Source organism: Pteronotus mesoamericanus, unplaced genomic scaffold, assembly GCF_021234165.1.
Source record: "Pteronotus mesoamericanus isolate MK-2021 breed Mesoamerican mustached bat unplaced genomic scaffold, CSHL_Meso_final contig_702, whole genome shotgun sequence".
In the NCBI taxonomy this organism is placed as follows: domain Eukaryota; kingdom Metazoa; phylum Chordata; class Mammalia; order Chiroptera; family Mormoopidae; genus Pteronotus; species Pteronotus mesoamericanus.
This window is the reverse complement of record NW_026555239.1, coordinates 4,865,744-4,883,552: the sequence shown is the minus strand read 5'-3', so window position 1 is coordinate 4,883,552 and position 17,809 is coordinate 4,865,744. Positions and strand designations below refer to the sequence as shown.

The 17,809-nt window shown below is 62.9% G+C and overlaps 1 protein-coding gene across 1 annotated transcript in view; it reads left to right on the top strand.

Moving 5' to 3' along the window:
- The first annotated feature begins 1,415 nt into the window (after positions 1-1,415).
- Positions 1,416-17,809, top strand: part of KIAA0930 (KIAA0930 ortholog) — a 28,324-nt gene continuing 11,930 nt past the window's right edge. The window contains exon 1 of the mRNA XM_054582586.1: positions 1,416-1,553. Coding sequence (XP_054438561.1) covers positions 1,490-1,553 — 64 coding nt within the window. The 5' untranslated portion in view covers positions 1,416-1,489. The remainder of the gene's footprint in view (positions 1,554-17,809) is intronic.

Genomic DNA, 17,809 nt, shown 5'->3' with positions numbered 1-17,809 from the left:
GGAAGTGACACAGGGATTCCCCTCCCCCCCAAAAAAGACAAGGGGGGAGCGAGTTTGACAAGGGAGGGAAGAAGGGCCGGGGCAGGGCGGGGCGGGGGCAGGGAGGACCTTCCCTGATGGGCCTGAGGCATGGAAGCTGGGGCGAGGCAGGGGGCTGCCTTTGGAGGTCTAGCTAGCTGGGACCCCCCTCTCGGTCTCGCCGCGTCCTGGGACAGGGGCCACCAAGGCTGAGGTGTGGCGGAAGGTTCTGGTTGCTTCACCCAGCTCAGCAGACGCCTGCGCCTGGACGGATGCCCCGCTGGACCTTGGCCTTCATCAGAATCCCGCGTCCAGCCTACCTCCCCTCCCCCCCAAACCTAGTCAACAACCGAGGGCACACCCCACTGCACAGCCCGATGCGACAGGCTCAGCGCCCTTCAAAACCCCTGCACTACGCGCCAGGCGAAGGAGTCCGTGGGGGTGGGAAGGGCTTGCCCATCGTGCCCCCCATGAGACCTCTTTACGGCCGAGCGGGCGACCTATTTCTGGGTTCCTCGGAGGAAGTTCTCAGCGGAACTAGGCTTTGCGATTTGATGGAGAGAGGGAGGGTGACTACGAGCAGGGCAGGTGACCAGTCCACCTCCGAGCGGTGCAGGGAGGTAGGAGGTCTGGACGGTGCCATGGCAGGGGCTAACCTGCAGGCGGGGTTCGGGAGCGGAGGTCGGTCTCAGGACGGGCCGGGGGCTAGGGCCTGCAGTAGGTGACCGCAAGGGTGGAGGGTGCACAGAGCGGCAGGACACTAAGGGCTCGGGGAGGGGGGGTCGTGAGGGCGGGATCACGAGTCATTTGAGGAGAGTGTTTGGCGTCGAGGTCAGCGGAGGCGGGGCCAGAGCGGACCAGGGATAGGGGGTGGGCAAGGGAGGGGCCAGGGCCGACTCGGCCCCGGAAGCGGGCCCGAAGCGAGCCCAGAAGCGAGCCCTCACTATCCGGGGCGGGGACGGGGCCTGGAGAAGAGGGGAAGGGGCAGGGAAGCCCGCCGGGAGTCAGGAAGTGGCGGTGTGGGGCGGGGCCTAGGGCCTTGGGGCGGGGCCTGGAGGGCCGTGCGGGGCGGGGCCTAGAGGGCGGAGCCGGGCGGGGCGGGGCGGAGCGGGGCAGCCTGCGGCCGGGAGGTGCGCGGGCGGAGGCAGCGCGGAGGTGCACTGGAATCGCCGGACTCGGCGGGTGGCGGCGGCGGCGGCGGCGCGCACAAAGGCGGATTGTGGCTTCACTGGTGCTCGCGGCGGGCGGCGCCGGGGCGGGGGCGGCGGGGCACGCCGGGGACCCCGGCGGGAGCGGCGCAGGCGATGAACCGGGGCCCGGCATGGCCTCTGCGCGGCCGCCGGGCCGGGCCTGCGCCTCGGCGCCCGCGCCCGCGGGGCTCCGGGCCGGGCCGCCCGCCCTCCCCGCCGCCACCGCCTCCTCCCCCGAGCCTGCGGGCGGCGCCGAGGCCGAGGAGCGCTCGCTGCAGCACATGCTGCGCGCCATAGCCGAGGAGCGCGGCCGCGTCAGCCTGCGCCGCGAGGTCTGCGGCCTCGGTGAGTGGGGCCGGCAGGGGCGGCGGGGCCGGAGCGGCGCCGGGGTGTGCGCGCCTCCGGGTGTCTCTGCGCCAGTCTCTGTCACTTCGTGTATCTCTGTCTTTGCGTGTGTCTGTCTCTGCGCGTGTCTCCGGTGCTCCTTGCGTGTCGCGTTCTCCTCCATGTGCCCCCAGGTTCCTGCGTCTCGGTCTTTCTTGTGCCCCCATGTTCAGGTCCCTGTGTTTCTGTTTCCTCTGTCACTTCGTGTCTCCCTCTGTTCATCTTCCTCTTTCCTTTCCGTGGCTCTGCCAGGCCCCTTCTCCAGCAAGTCTGCTCCGAAGATTCGGGGCCTCAGTGCCGGGGCAGAGAGTGCGGGTGCTGAATTTGGGGACACCCTCCGCTCATCATTGCAGAACCAGGCTCCCACTGGCTCTGGGTAGACCTCCCTGCGCGCGCGCCCTGGTCACTGTCCCCAGCAGACAGGGAGGGCTTCCTGAAGCCTTTGTCTTCCTTCACCTGTCTGCACCTGCCCGTTCTGTTTGACCCTTAGCTCCAACTGGGGGGACCTGTTGGGCTTGGTCCCCTGAACCCAGACGCTGGGCGGAGGGAGCAGGGCCTGCAGCCCTGCTGGGTGTCACTCTGCTCTTGGGAGGCCCTAAGTCGTAGATGTGCCAGCGGCTGGGGTGGGGTGGGGGGTCTCGTGTTGTTGGAAAGACCTTGGGACTGCAGGTGTGGGTGGGGTCTCCCAGCTGGGCTGGGTGTGGGGTAATCGCTGCTGCTGGGTTGTGCCCAGGCCTGATCCAGGGAAGCCCCCTCCCCTGCTGGGCTGGGCTTGCCCTTTTCTCCACGAAAAGACCCCTCCCTTTTTCATGCGGGAATGACTTCATAGCACGCTGTCTGCCGCCCCCACCCCACTCTCGTCCCGAGGCTGGGCTGGAGATTTCTGAGAAGGCGACAGCATTGTGGAGGAGGGAATATCAGCTTTGAAGAGTCTACCAGTTCCCCCTTCCTTCACCACTGGGGAAACTGAGTCCCAAACAGCCAGTGCATCCCTCGTAAAGTCCTGAGGCAGCAGGGACAGGGCAGCCCAGGAGATCCAGGCCCCTCAGCTGGCCACACCCTGGAGGATGGCGAGGAAACAAATTCCAGTCCTTTGTAGAGGAGGCAGGCTTTAATGGGGGGTGGGAGGAGGCACTTGCCCTCAGGGAGCAGGTCCCGGCAGGGCCCTCCCAGAGAGTGAAGCTTTCCTGTTGTGCCTGGTGGGGGGTGGGGGTGCTGGTGCCCACACAGTGGGGACAGACGAGGACCTGGGTTTCTCTGGTTTCTTTTCTGAAAAGTGTCACCACTTAGTTTTGAGCAGAAATGGAAGGAGCTGCATTAATTCATTCAGCAGATACTCCCTGAGCTGAGCACCTACTGTGTGCCAGGCTGCATGCCAGCCCGGCAGGCCCGCCTGTCACCTGGCACAGAGTGCCTGACGTGGGAGGGGTCTGAGGGACCCTCTGCTCCAGGCTGCCAGCCCTTCGCTCAGCAGCTCTGGGCAGCCCCTCCCCACACCCCAGCGACACGCTCCCCGACCTCTGAGCCTCTCTCCCCTGTTGGACAGTCCGGGGCCCCACGGAGCTCACGGGGCCCTTCCCCTAAGACCGCTGGTCATGGGTTCTCGCGGCTGGCAGTGATGGGGCCCTTTCCGTGTGCCCTGATGTGTGCGCTGTCGGCTTGACGCTGGAATACCATCCCCAGTTCACTGATGAGGCCCCTGTGGTTCAGAGAGACAGGAGACCTGCCCAGGGACAGCCAGGGAGGCTGTGGCACAGCTGGGAGTGACACGCTCGGCCAGTCTGACCCTGGAGCCGACCCCATGCCCACTCCCCCGTCCCCCAAGCGTGCTGAGCCAGGCCTTGCTGCAGCGACTGCTCTGCGCCTGGGGAGAGCCGCCCCCGAGGACGGGCCCGGGTGGCCTCGCTTTACCTTGTTTCCTCTCCCGGCCCCCCTCACTCACAGGTCTCCCCGCCTTACCCCTCGCCCTGCCCCAGGCGCCTCTGAACTCAGCCTCTGCCTGTTCTGAAGCGCTGCACTTCGAGGCCTGCCATTTTCTCCACCTGGAAGGCCGCCCCCTGCTCGCCTGCCCAGCAAACCCCTGCAGGTGTCCCCGCAAGCCTCAGCCCCGGGGCTGCCCCCAGGAACCCTTCCTCCCTTCCCTGAACCGCCACCTGTGTCCTGGACAGTCTGGATGACTGTGGCATTGTCGTGGCCTATGTGGCTGAGTCCCCTGTGGTAGACACCTAGCACACAAAGGAGAGAGCTCATTTCTGGACTGGGATGGGAAGGGTGTGCACCGCCAAGGGGAGTGGAATCTAAGCCTCCTGGGAGGACTCATGGTATCCACCTCTCGTTTCTCAGATGTGAAGGGGCAAAGTTCACAGTGACTTCATGCCCCAAGTAGAGTAAGGACCCAGGGGTTGGCCCCGTGAACCTGGGACATCGGCCCCAGAGCACTTGTGTATCCAGCAGGAAACCCGCTCATCTGCACTTCACAGCTGTGACAACCTGTTACATTTAATCACTAATTGAAACCTCCCAGATTTCTGTTATTGTTCAACTAAAGCTCAGGGTATTCAGAGCTGGACCGTGTTCCGTGAGGTTGTTTTGAAAGTGTCAGGGAGGCTCTGGCGGAGACGCTTGATCCCGGACAAGCTGTTGTCATTTCTGAGCCACAGTGTCTGTCTTTGAGATGGGAGAAAGCGCCCGCCACCCCCACGCGGGGACCTTCGGTTGGCTGTCACGATGAAAGGCACCTTGTAGGTCCGGACCTGACTTGAATCTCGTCTGCTGGGGCCTCTGCAGCAGAAGCGTCTTTGAGCGCTTCTTCCGTGCCAGGAGGGGGCCGGCGCGCTCCCTGCCTGATGGGGGGGCACGTCTGAGCCTGGGAGAGAGGCCAGGTGCACAGGTGACTTAGCCGGAGTAAAAGCCCTGCTGGGAGCCGCCGCGTCTGTGGCCACTGCCAGCGGGAACTCGGTGTTTTGTCCACAGGAAGCGGAGAGTGATTCCAGGTCGAGATGAACTGAGCTGGCTGGCAAGGTTGCTCCCACGGGCCCGGAATCTGAGCTGGGAAGCCTGAGGGGGTCAGTGCCCAGGTGTGTGAGGCAGACATCGGGACAAAGACGGGTAGAGTCGGACCTTCTGCCGGGGCCCGGGCCTTCTCCCAGGCCCTGGGTGGCAGCCCAAGCGTGCTGTGTGGCCGGCTCCCTTTCCACGGGGGCAGCGCGCCACCGACCTTCGGTGAGGCCGCGGGGATCTGACCTGGCCCCCGAATCCGGTGTGAGTCGCGGAAAGGCGCTCTGAGCGGAGGGCTCTGCCCCACGCTGGTGCGTTTGGGCCCTGCCTAGGGTGAGCATTTCTGGCCATCACTTCCTGTTAAGTGGCTGGGGGAATTCTCTGTCTGTTATGCTGTGGAGCAAAAGACGTGTTTTATGTTCACTATTTCCTTTCATCCTTAAAATAATGTCATGTAGGTACCATTACACTCTTCTCTTTGTCCGGATAGGGACGCGCAGTGTGGGGCTGAAGGAACACGCCCCCGGCCTTGTGGCCTGCAAGTGCCAGAGCCTGCGTGAGCGCCAGCTCTCAGCAGGGGTGAGGCGCGCCCTCCCCGTCCTGGGGGGCTGGCAGCCGGGCCGTGGGGGCGTGCACCGCCCCCTGGCGCAGAGTGGGACTGGGCGAGGGCCCGAGGTGGGTGTAGGAGCGTGTGCCCCCAAGGCTGCGGGGCTGGGGCAGTTGCGCAGTGCATGGCCTCGGAGAGGGGCCGAGGCGGGACAGCAGCGCCTGGATGGCGGAATGAGGCTCATGGGCTTGCAGGGCGTGTGGCGCCCTGAATGCTCCGCTCAGAGCTCGCGCTGCCTCGGCCTGACCCTCCGGAGGCTTTCGGGAGCTGGACTTGCGGGGTAGCCTGTACCAGAGAGGCCACGCACAGAGGATGCTGCCCGCCTGCTGTGGGCCGGCTGCCGCGTGCCTGCGGCCGGGCTCCCGTCTGGGTAGGTCCTGTTATTGCCCATTTTGCAGGTGAGGAAACCAGGCTTCAGAGAGGAAGGCGACTCGCCCAAGGTCAGGCAGCTGGAAGGTGGCAGAGCGGGGCCGGGGCCGGAGGGTTCCAGCCGAGGCCTGTGAGGTCTGAATAACCGTTTTGCAAAGAGGTCATGCCAGAGGGCGTGAAGCGGGGAGCCGCCTTCCCGCGAGCCCCTCCTGAGTGCTGCCCACCTGTGTGTGCCGGGCACCTGCCGCCGCCCTGTGAACGGGGGAAGGGCCACGCGCGCTCAGCCTGGACCCTGCTGTGCTCAGTGCCGCGTGGCTGGTGGTCAGCGGCGGGGTGCGGGGTTTGGTGGGACCTGTGGCTGGAAGGGAAGACTGGGGGCCTCTGTGTCCCGTCTGTAAAGTGGACACAGCGCAGTCTGCAGGGTCATGGGATTGGGTGGGAAGGGCAGGCACAGCCCACGGCAGCGTGAGGGGTCAGCGAGGTGCGGAGGGGCAGGGTGACCCTCTTGCTGTTTATGAAGGGTGCGGAGCACAAAGCGCCGCCCGCGCTGCCCCTGGAGTTAGTGTTGGATTTGCCCTCGGGGCCCAGACTGCCCCGCAGGCACTGAGGACCATTCCGGGTTCCCGGGGCGGGGGGTGGGGGTGGGGAGGAAGTGTGACTGTGCCTCTTTCTCAGTTCCTGGGCCTATTTTTAAGGCCCGTGGCTTCCAGTCTCTGCAAGTGTGGCTCTGTCCCTGGGCAGGGACTCGGCGTCTTTTCAGAGAAACCTGACAGCGTTAGACCCCCCACGTTAGAGAGACTGAGGGTCACGGCAGCAGGGGGATGGGCCGTGTTGGCACCCCCCACCCCCCAGGCTGGCTGTGGCCTCCTTCCCCGAGCGGGGCAAGCTCAGCAGAGCCAGCCAAGCCATGAGCCTCTTGCTAAAAAACAGCCTCAAAATCCACAAACTGATTCGTTCCTATTAATAAATATTACATGCACATACTACTAGAAACTGGAAAATAGAAGAAATGGAAAGAAAATTCCTCATAGTTCCAGCCACCCAGAGACACACCATTAACTTTGCAAGGTCTTGCTTTCCAGTCTTTTTAAAGCCTTTTTAAAGAATACTTGATATTCTATACATAGTTTCTTAATCATGCTTTCTTATTTTAAATTCCTAAAACATGTTCGCGTTGTTCAAACTCTCCACATTATTTAAGTGACTATAAAATAGTTAAGTGGATATGCCGTAATTTCCCGAATTGGTCTCATCGATGGGAAACTTAGCTTGATCCAGTTTTCCGCTGTTAGAAATAGCTCGCAACAAACCTGTTTATTTGTGTAAGACTTCCGCATTTGCGTGACTTCTGTAGTGATGGGGGAGGCCACTCCTCAGAGGTCACGTCACGGTCGGACCCCCAGGGCAGCGCTGGGACCGCAGGCGGCCGTGGCGGGTGGTGGGCAGGGGCCTGCCGCACTCAAGGGGAGCCGTCTGAGCGGTTGGTACGGGGCGGGAAGAAAGGTGAGCAGCAGAAGGTGACGACAAGCAGAAGGAAGCGGGGCCCCTTTGTCCCACGCCCTGGACAGGGAAGCCTGGAGGTCAGGAACACGGGCCGGGCTGGCTCCCCGCCTGCACCGACATCGCCCCGGGGCCAGCAGCCGCGGCCCCGTCCAGTCCCCATGGCCCCCCTCACCTCTCACCCCGGCTGCTTGGCCCGCCTGGCCTAGGGGACAGCAGACATTGGCCCTGGCTCTGCCCCCTGCGGCGGGCGGGGAGCGAGCACTGGGCCCGATCCTGAGAGCCTTCCTCAGGCTGGCCCGCGCGCCTTCCGGGGGTCTGGGGTGGCCCCACAATTCGTTCCCTGTCTCTTGGCTTTGACTTGGGCAGCGGAATGTCCTGGGGGAGCTGGGCTGGGCAGGAAGGACCCGGAACCCAGCCAGCCTAACGGTGTCACTGGACAGACATGTAGGCGACGCTCAGAGAGAGGACCCTGGCAGAGAGATCGCAAGAGCCAGGTGCTGGCGGGGCCTCGCACCTGTAGCCCACCTGCGCGGATGGTGGCGGGGCGAGTTTCCTTACTGTCGAGGGCGGGGTGTTTCTGGTGATCCTGTAGACGAGGTGTCGGAGCTCCCAGGCCTGGGGCTGCCCAGCTCAGGGAGGACCCCACCTGGCTGGGCAAGGGAGCCGTCAGCTCAGCGTGGGAGGTACCGCTGCCCCCCGCCCCCGCCTCCCAGTTTGTAGAACAGGAATCTGGTATCTGACAACATTCAAGGCGAACAGCACACTAGCTCAGGTTTTTAAAAGACTATGTATTTGTCTCCTGATTGGTGTGGCTCAGTGGGTTGGGCGTCATCCTGCAAACGGAGAGGTCGCTGGTTCAACTCCGGGTCAGGGCACAGGTGTGGGTTGCGGGTCAGGTCCCCGGTCGGCGGCGTGTGAGAGGCAGCCCATCGATATTTCCCGCCCTCCCTTCCCCCTCTCTAAAAACACTATCTATGTTGGGACGTGTCTTATGACGGAGAGCGAGAGAAAAGCAGACGACAGACCACTCCCTACGAAAAGCATGTAAAACCTAGATAATTAGAGGACGACTTGAACGAAGCGCTCGCCCTACCCCTGTGTGCTTCGGTTCAGGGCCAAGAAAAGTGAAACAGGAAGAAACAGAAATAGGAAGAATCACACCCCTCCTCCCCAAAGACAGAAGTAAGAACCCAGAACCTCCAAGTCACAGTGGGGGCTGCGGGTTTCACGGCCGCCGAGCCCCAGCTCCCTCCGCAGGCCCGTCCTGCTGGCCCACAGCTTGTCTGCGGTGGCTGGTGCCGCCGGCCAGGGGCAGCGCCCGGGATTCCAGGTCCGTCCCGGCCCGGGGAGGAGCGGAGCTGCCCTGGCCGCTGCAGGCCCGCCAGCTGTCACTCGGCCTGGCCCCTGGGGTCCTCGCTCTCACAGCAGAACCCAAAGAGCCAGCCTGCGTGCACCACGTGTGCCGTGAGCACCACGAGCTGCGCCCGGTGCTGGGTGAAGGCACCCTCAGCCAGGGGCCCAGCACGTGGCGTCTTCTGGGACGTCCAGCCAGGCCACTTCTTCCCCGAGGCGGGTTGGAGCCCGAGCAGCCGCCGCCTCCTGTCACTGTGCGCCTGGCGTCGCGTTCTTCCTCGGCCGCCCTGTGTGTGACCAGAGGGTGGGTCCCCATCAGCAGGTGGAAGTGACGGGACTCAGAGAGGTCGCGGCTTCAGTTCCGGGTCCCACAGCAGGTTTGGGGCCCAGGCATCCTGCACGCGTGGCCGGGGCCTGTGGCCTGTCCCTCTCCACACTCGCCTGTCCCTTTTCCCCAGGAGAGGTGTTCTGCCCTGTCTGTGGCCTCCTTGCCCCTGTTTTCCATGGGGGAGGAGGTCTTAGAAGGCACGGGCGTGAAGGGAGACGCTGCGCGTTTGTGGGGGCACCGCCTAGCAGAGGACAGGAACTGAGCGTGGAAACCGGGGTCCCAGTTCCCTCATGTGGGAAAATGGGAGAACGGTCTCTGGTGTGGAGCGGGGCCGGGGGGAGGGTTGTCTAGTTTGCAGAGGGAGGATGCTAGGTGACATTGGAGATAGGACGGCGGAAGGGCCAGCTGCCCTAGGATCCTCGTTTCGCGCGGCGCGTCATCAGCATTGCTGCTGGGCACTCTGGAAGGGCTCAGTGCCCTTTGGCCTGAACTGGAGCCAGGACACAGCGGTGAGCAAGACAGGCCCTTTGGCCGGGCTTTCGGTGGGCTGGGTTGGTCCAGCCGGGCCTGAGCCTGGCTCAGCGAGGGAGGCGTGAAGAAACGAGTGAGGGGATGCGCTCACGGGACCCGAGTCCCTCTGGCCGGTGTCAGTGTCCCGCAGAGACGGTGAGCTGGCTGGAGCGGCTGGCCGAGGCTTCCTGGGCGCCGTCGCACGCCTCCCGCCACCTCGCACCGTGGGCACGGGAGGCGGGGTGGTGGCGGGTCAGTGGCCGCAGGCGGTTGGGAAGGGGTGGGGGGTGGGAGTTGAGGAGCCCGGGCCACCGCCCCTGTCGGGGAGAGGGCACCTGTGTGGGTGTCTGGGGAGCCTGAGAGATTACTCAGGGGCATCGCAGCTTGTCTGGGAGGCCCGTGGAGGTGTCGGGGCAAAGCGGTGGGTCAGGGCTTGAATGGGGCCACAGAGACGCGGAGCTCAGTGGGGAGGGGACTGGAATGCGGGGCTGCTGTTTGCCTTGCTGTGTGCTCAGGTGGGATCCCTAGGGTGCTCCTAGGTGCCCCTGGCGGGGAGCCAGGCGTCCCACTCTCCCCTGATGGCCGCAGGGCCGCAGACGCTGCTGTTGCGGAGAGCCTGGGGGGCTGCTTTTGGGGGCTGCTGGCCCGCCGAGGGCTGCCCTGGCAGGAGCCCCGCCATGAAAGCGGCCTCGAGGTCAGGGCGGCGCGGCTTCCTCGCTGAACCCCGGGGCCTCCCTCGGCGCCGGGCCCAGGGCAGGCACTTGGAGCGGGCGCCGCCGGCACCCGACCTGGATTCCAGCCCCAGCACGCATTCTCGTCTTGCTGAGTCACCTGGCTCCAGGTGGTCACACTCGGTCAGATGGGTAGGAACCCGTGTGACCAGGCTGCCATCAGACCGGTCCGGCTCTGCCACCTGCTAGCAGTATGACATCAGACAGATGACTCAAGCCTTGAGCCTCAGTTTCCTCATCAGTTAAATGAAGGTAGTAATTTTATTTCACGGGATCTTGGTGAAGATCAAGGGAGGTAGAGTAGCGCAGGGAGGTGCCCGGAAGTGGACGGGGTCAGAGAAGGCCCAGTGCGGGGGCGGGGCGGTGGGGGATGGACCCCGGGGAGGTGACACCTGAGCTATTCTTGCCGGCAGGTTGGTCTGGGCCTTGGCCCTAAGTGTTTGGTCGGGGAAGAGGCAGGGACTGGAGTGTGGGGTCCACACCTCCGACCTCAGGGGCCTCCTGGGGAGGCTGGTTCATCTGGCAGAGGAGCAGGACTTCCAACTGAAGAAGGCGGGGAACTGGCGGGGGTGTTGGGCTCGTCTGGTCAGCCAGCCCGCGCCTGCCTTAGGCCGGCCGGGAGGACCAGCGGCCCAGGATTGCTCACGTGGGGCCCTCTGACTAGTACTTCCCATCCAAGAGCCTCGCCAGGACAGCCCGGGCCTCCCTGGCGGCTCCTTTGTCCTTTGTGCCCTGAGGGAGTGTCTCTGCGCAAAGCACGGGGTGCTGAAAGGCCTATTGAGGGCCCACAGAGGCCTATTCACTGGGCCCAGGCTGCTGCCCTGGATGCTCCCCACAGAGGACACTTGACCCCCGCCCGCCCCCCCCCCCACCTTTTTGGGAGGCCAGACCAAGTGGAGGCTGCTGCTGAGCCAGGCCCTTATTTCAAAGGCCTGAGGACGGGCTTCGGGACCTGCTTTCTGCGGGTAACAGCTCCACCCACCCATTCCCCCACTGCAGACACTTCCCTCTCAACTCCCCTCCGCCAAACCCTTCGGGGTCCCGAACCCTCGGAGGGTACACACAAAGCCCCTGGCCCAGTGAGGAGGTCTCTGAGGTCAGCTCATCTGAGCCCGGGCGTGCACGCAGCACCCTGGGCCTTTCCCCGTCCCCCTCCCCCGGCGCCCCCTCCGCCGGCCCGGAGGTACTGTGCCCCCTCTGCCCACTTAACTCGCAGTTACAAGCCCTCGGCTGAGTCCACGCCTCGGGGGGCCTCCCTCACGCCTGTCCGAGGCCTGTGCTTGTCGTGCGGGCAGCGTGCACACCTGCCCCCCGGCCCTCGCCCACGAGGCTGCCCCACTTGTCTGCTCCTTGCTGACAAATCCTGCGCCACCTCCCCCAACACACGCTCTGGGGCAAGGACCCTGCCAGGCGCCGCGCACTGCCCACCGTCCCGCCGCCAGCACGGGGTGTGCACAGGTGGGTACCGCGACCAGCTCCAGCCAGCCACGTGGCCAGGGCCGTTCCGTGCTCCGCAGACGTGCCGTCATATGTGGGCACGAGACTGCAGAAGAGCCCCCGTGGGCCGGCCGGCCGGCCGGAGTGGGAGCCTGTGTGGGTCTCCTTGGCCGCTGACCCCTCGCCCCCCACTGTCAGGCTGAGGTCCCCCTTCCCTCGCGCCCTCCTCCGCCTGGAGCGTCAGCAGGTGTTTTGAGAAGTGAAAAATGGGATTTTTGAGTTTTCGTTTACATTTCCTAATTGTGTGAAGTGGAGTGTGTTTTCCTGTTTTAAAAGCCGTTCGCCTCTCCCTTTGCTTTCATTCTGTTCCATTTTCTCAGGCATTGTATGAGACTTATTACTTGTTAAGGAAATCAGTCATCACTTAAGAGTTCCAATATTTTTCCAGAGCATTGCCTGTTTTTTCCTGTTTATAGTGTGTGGGGGTTTTTCTCTATAGGAATTTGTTATGTGGTTTATCAATCTTTTCTTTAAAAAAAGAAAAGATTTTAGTTATTTATTTTTAGCAGGGAAGAGAGGGAGAAAAACAGGAAGACAGACATTGATCGTACACCCCCAACCAGAAACCTGGCCCGCGACCAGGGCACGTGCCCTGCCCGGGACGCGAACCCGCGGCCTGTGGCTCTGAGGGGCAACGCCCAGCCCCGGGAGCCACACCAGTCAGGGCCAGCATTCGCTGGTAGCTTTTCTGTTTCACTGAGAAAGGCTTTTCCCTCTGAGAGAATAAAAAATTTAACTCATGGTTTATTTAGGATTTTAGTTATAACATTTAAAAGTTTTGATCTTTGTGGAGTTTATTTTGGCCAGAGCGAGGACTCAGCCTTCTCTTTTTCTTCAGCTGCCCAGCTGTCCCAAGACTAATTGTCGAAGAATCGTCTTCATCTTACTGAAGCGCAGCCTTTATATAAATTACATTACCATGTGTTTTACTTCTATTTCTGTACTTTCTGTTCTAGTCCATTGATCTGTGCGGTGATGTACCAGTAGCAGCTCCCTTTCATTAATCCCTTGGTTCATCTCATTTTTTTCATTCAGTTATCTAATATTTATTGGCTCCCGTAGGTCAAACGCTATTCTGCGAACTAAGTGTATGGCAGTGAACAGAACGATCAAGGAGGAAAAGTATCGGGGCCTTCGCGGAGCTTACTTTGTCTGTGTTGAAACAGCTGGGTCCTGGAAGGCCGGGCACTGGCGGCCGCCCCCGCCTGCCGCCCCCGCCCGCCGCCTGGGTTTGTCACGGCCCTGCAGCGCAGCACGGCCGTGCCCGGCTCTTCCTGGGATCCTGCGGCTGGTTTGTAGTTGAGACAGGGCTGCACAGTCTGCAGGGCCGGGGTATTTTCTCTCTGGAACTCTACAGAAAAGCTTGCAGACTCCTCTGCCAGGGAAGGACGGAAAGCAAATGATAAGTAGTAAAGTGTATACCCTGGCACGTAGCGACTGGCGCTACGGAGAAAAATAGAAGGGAGGGGCGGGGGGCATGGGGGCGGGGGTTGCAGGTTTTGGTGGGGCGGCTTGGGAAGGCCCCCGAGAAGGCAGAGGTTGGATCAAGAGCCCGAGGTGGGTGAGGAAGTGACCTCCTGGAGGATTTGGAGCAGGGAAGGGACAAGGACTGACTGAAGCCAGGGGTCCCGTGGGACGCGGGGACAGCACCATAGGGCAGGGCGGCAGCGTGGCTGGGGGTGAGCGCCATTTGTGAAAAGTGGTTGGATTCCAGGTGTGTGTGACGGTAGAATGGCTGAAACAGCACAGAGGTAAAGACAGAGAGCTCTACAGGGGAAAAAAGTGGTGGTAGAAACTGACAAAACTTTAAATGAGCGAGTCTGTCGAAGAAAAGGAGGGCTGAGAAGCCCTGCTGTGGTCAGCTCCTGACCAGACAGCGGCCGGCGGGCGACGGGGGTCAAGGGGGCTTTCGTTTGCTTTTTCTTAAGTCGTTGCGTCTGTGCGGTCGCTTTTGGTTACCAGTGAAGAAACCAGTCCATGGGAGCTTAGACGCAGAAAGGGGCTGGCCGACAGGCTGTTGGAACCTCAGACCTGCAGGGGCGTAGCAACGCCCGGCGCCAAGGACGTGCGTGTCCCTCTTTCCAGCTTCGCTCTCGTCTCCTCTGTGGCCGTTTCCGCCCGCAGGTCGGCCCCCTCCAAAAGCCGGGTGGGGGTGCCCAGCAGCCCGGGGGCCTGGGGGTCATGTCTGCAGCTCAGGAGGGGGGCGGGCCTTTTGGGTCGCCGGTGACAGTGGATTCGCTTTCTAGTAGGTTTCAGCAACTGCCAGGAGTCGCGTGTTACTTCTCCCTAGAAGTATAAACATACAGCGACTACATGAATAGATTTCCTTCTGTTGGCCCTTGCTTGTATTTCCGAATTAAACCCTGCTTGGTCATGGCATGACCTTTCCGTGGACTGATGGATTCTTTTTCATATTTAAGATGTTTATGTTCACGTCCAGGAGTGAGATGGGCCTGTAATCTCGTGTGTGTGTGTGTGTGTGTGTGTGTGTGTGTGTGTGTCTTGCATGCATGCACTGTTTTTGGAATCGCTGTCAAGCCTCCTTGTTAAGAAGAATTTGCAAGTTTCTTAGGCTCTCAGAACGCGCGAGTCGCAGTGGAGCGCTCTGTCTGGACAGTCTGGTAGAGTTGTCCCCTCGGAAATGTCTCAGCCTGCTGCCCCCTGGCTTTTGTGGGGAGTAGCTCTTGGACAGTTTTCTCTATCGTAATACAGGGCCATCATTTCTTACGGCTGTAAACTTTTTAGGTCAGAGCGTTACCGTGGCTGACGCGTTGCGGCTCAGCGGCGTAGGAACAGATGGGCGCGTGTGGAGGAGAGCCTTCTGAAGCCCGGGTGCGGTCGCGCCGGAGCCCTGGCTGGTGGAAAACGATGCCGCGGCCTCACTAGTGGCCGTGGCCACCTTCGCTCAGTGAGTGCCACGAAGTGCCAGGGGCTGCACTCGGCACCTTGTAGAGTCTCGTTTGGTCTCCATGGCAACCACAGGAGTGTGCTGCCTTCTCCCAGTTTTGTTGATGAGGAAACAACAGGTGAGAGGTTAAGCAGCGCACCCACACAGGCGATGGTCAAGAAGTGAATCCGGTCTCCTCCCCTCCCAGACTCCAGCCTGACACGGCCCTGCGTGGGCCCCGTGGTGCGACCGCATTGGGAAGGAAAGCCTTGCGAGATAGGCCGCTGCCTCCTTCCCGGGGCACATGTAAAGAACCACCTCCGTGGAAGATAATTCAGTGATGTGAAATTGCTGCTCTGCCGGGAAGCGGAGCCCACCCTGCACACGCAGCCGGACGTCCCTCCCGGGCGTCAGTGGGGCAGAGCTCGGACAGCCGCTGTCGCCTGCTGCTCGGTGCGGGGCCCGGGCGGGGCTGTTCTGGGCTCAGATCTCCACAGCGGGAGGGTTTGCAAGAATCCTGAGCTAATATTCTGGCTGCCCACCAGGTGCCCTGAAGGCCCTCTCAGTCTCCCCATTTATCAAGCGGCCAGAAGGCTCCCCTGCAGCCGCACATGTCCGGGCCGGGGCCTTGGACGGTGGGGGTGGGTTGGCGCCCCCGGTGCCAGCGGGCCCCTGGATTCCAAGGCTCTGCTCGCCCCCTCTGTAAACTGCAGGCGGGGGTTTCTAACCTCCGCCTCACCCGCTGCCGGGAGGGCCTGAGGAGGTTGCGGGTGAGGGCTCTGTGAGCTGCGACAGGCGGCTCCCAGGGCGGGCAGCCCCTGCTGGCGCGCACCTCGCTCATGCTCAGCGCGGCGGCGCTTGCAGGGCCAGCACCCACCGTCTGCGGCTTGAAGGCGGGACCCCCAGCAGAAGCGGGCCGCTCGCATCGCTGCCCTGTGCGCTGTGTCGCTGGTCTGCAGTGCACCCCAGTCTCTGAGCACCGCCCACCCTGTCGAGCTGTTGACACTGTTGTCACCCACTTGGCGTCACGCAGGAGACAACATCTGTGGCAGCCTAGCCCCCGGGCCCTGAAGCGAGCGACGGCTGCAGCCCTCACGCAGTTCATCGCTGTTTATGGGTCCTGCCGTTGGCAAACGTGTCGACTTGCTAAAAGTTACTTCTGACCCCAAATCAGTCCTTAAGGTGCTTTCCAGGTGGTTTAGGGATCTACAGAGCAGTGAGCCATGGGAGCCCCCGAGATGCGTGTCCCCCGCGGAGGTGGGACAGGGTGGGGTTCTGCCTCTCCTCTCAGCGCCTGCTGTGAACGAGGGTCCTTTGGCTGTCTGCCTGGTGCCGGGGGCTTTGCGTTTTGGTGCTTCATGTTGGTGGTTTGCTGTTTCCAATGGCCCGGAGCGCAGTGTTGCCGGCGGCCTAGCCCAGGCAGGCGGGGACAGCTGTGACAGAGAGGGCGCGCGTGTTGGACGCGCTTCGTGCAGACAGAGGTCTAGGCCCTCGGCCTGCGGTCCATTGGCAGTGGGCCAGCCCTGCGTTAAACAAGGTGTCTTTGAGCAGGAACACACCGAAGACAAGGTTATGTGTTGATTGACAGACAAAAATGCAAACAGAGAGAGGCTCCAAGGACCCAGCCCCGTGTTCCCCCTGGGGCTGTGGCTTGGTATTTGCTAATTCCGCGTTTGTGGCCACTCTGTCGGAGAAGAACGGAACTCCCTGCCACAGGGCGGACCGAGGGCAGCGGCCGCTGCAGCCCGGCGGGCAGGTGGGAGCTGTCCGTGGTGCTGCCCGCCGCCCGTGCGCCCCTGTGCCGGTGTCCGCGGCACGCAGGGCCAGGAAAGCCTGCGCCGCAGGCCAGAGGCGGGGAGGCTGGGACAGAGCGCCCGGAGGGTGACGCGCACTCGGCTGGAGTGGCAGTGGCCAGCGCTGGCCGTCACCTGGGGCGTTCCTTGCCAGTTGGGCCTTGGGGGAGGATGCAGGGAGGAGGCGTGTACCTGCGGGAGGCAGACAGCTCAGGGCACACGGCCCGGTCACCTACCCCTCGTGTGTTTGCACACACAGTTCCTGCGCCGCGTGACGCTGGGACGTTGGAGGGCCCTGGACCCAGTGACCTCATCCGGACGGGCCGCACAGCTGCCAGAGGCGGGAGTGGAGCCCTGCTCTGGCACTAATGACATGGGTGTCGTCTTCGTGCGTGAGGCTCCATTTTCGTATGTTTTATTTCCCTTCCATGAGACAGAGCCATAGAAATAGAAAAAGGCTCCTTCGGTTGTCACGAGGAACAGTGGTTTCTGCTCTCCGGCACATGCGCGTGTTCCCCGCTCGGGGCGCCCTGGCCGGCTTTGGCTGCGCCGTGTTTTACCGACTTCGCCGGGGCCTCGTCTACGCAAAGCGGACTGCATCCCTGTGGAGGGAGCCGTGGGGCGACTTCCGATGGCTGCGTGGACCCGTGAAACCCCCCCCGCCCCCGCAATCAAGGCACAGGATGTTGGGGGCAACCGCCAACGTGCTCCCGCGGCGCTAGCGTCCCCGCTCCGAGATGTCACGTGACGGTGCTTCCGCAGGGACTCCCAGGGACTCTGAGTCCATGGTTTGCTGTCACTGCCGTTCCTCGTCCATGGAGTGGCTGCGCCACGTTCCGGGTGTCCGTTCTCCGGTCTCCCGTTCGGGGCCATTAGGAGTGGAGCTCCAGGAGCACCCGTGTGCCTGTGCGCCCGTGCGTGTGCAGACGCGAGCGCCCACACCCTGTGCTCCGCGTGGGGCTCCCAGTGGACAGCGGCGGGGCCGTTTCCTGCTGTGGGCGCCCAGGCAAGCCGCCCCGTGCCCGAGCCAGCTCCCCATTAGGATGGGGTAACCCGTTGACTCTCCCATCCAGCACGTACTGCGTGCCCACTGTGTGCCCCGCGCCAGCCTTGGGCACGAGACCCGATAGCGACCGAGACCGGCTCCCAGCTCCCGGGTGCCGTCTCGCCGTGAAGAGCAGAGAAGGCTCACCAGGTGGAGATGAGGAGGGTTAGGATGGCAGCAAGACAAGATGATGTGACCGGGAGGACCTGGTGACGCAGCGCCTCTCTGAAGAGGTGACGTGGAAACTGAAGCAGAGGGACAGGAAGGAGCTGCCGGGGGCGGGGCGGGGGGAGGGGCACGGGGACTTGCCCTGCAGCCCCCGGTGGGCGTGTGCAGTCAGCTCCCAGTCTCCGGAGGAGGAGGCGGAGAGGCTGGGAGCGGTGAGGCGCAGGCAAGTGTGAGAACTGCGGCTTTTGTTCTGAGGTCCGTGGGGAGGGTCTTGGGGGGACGAGAGGGATCTGGAGAGATTCTGGAGCTGGGTGTGGAGGGCGGACCGTCGGGGCAGGGGTGGAAGCGGGAGTCGGCTTCTGTCCACAAGTGACCGCAGCCCCTTTGCTTAGTTTCGCACGGGATCCGCAGCGGCGTGGATCGGACAGC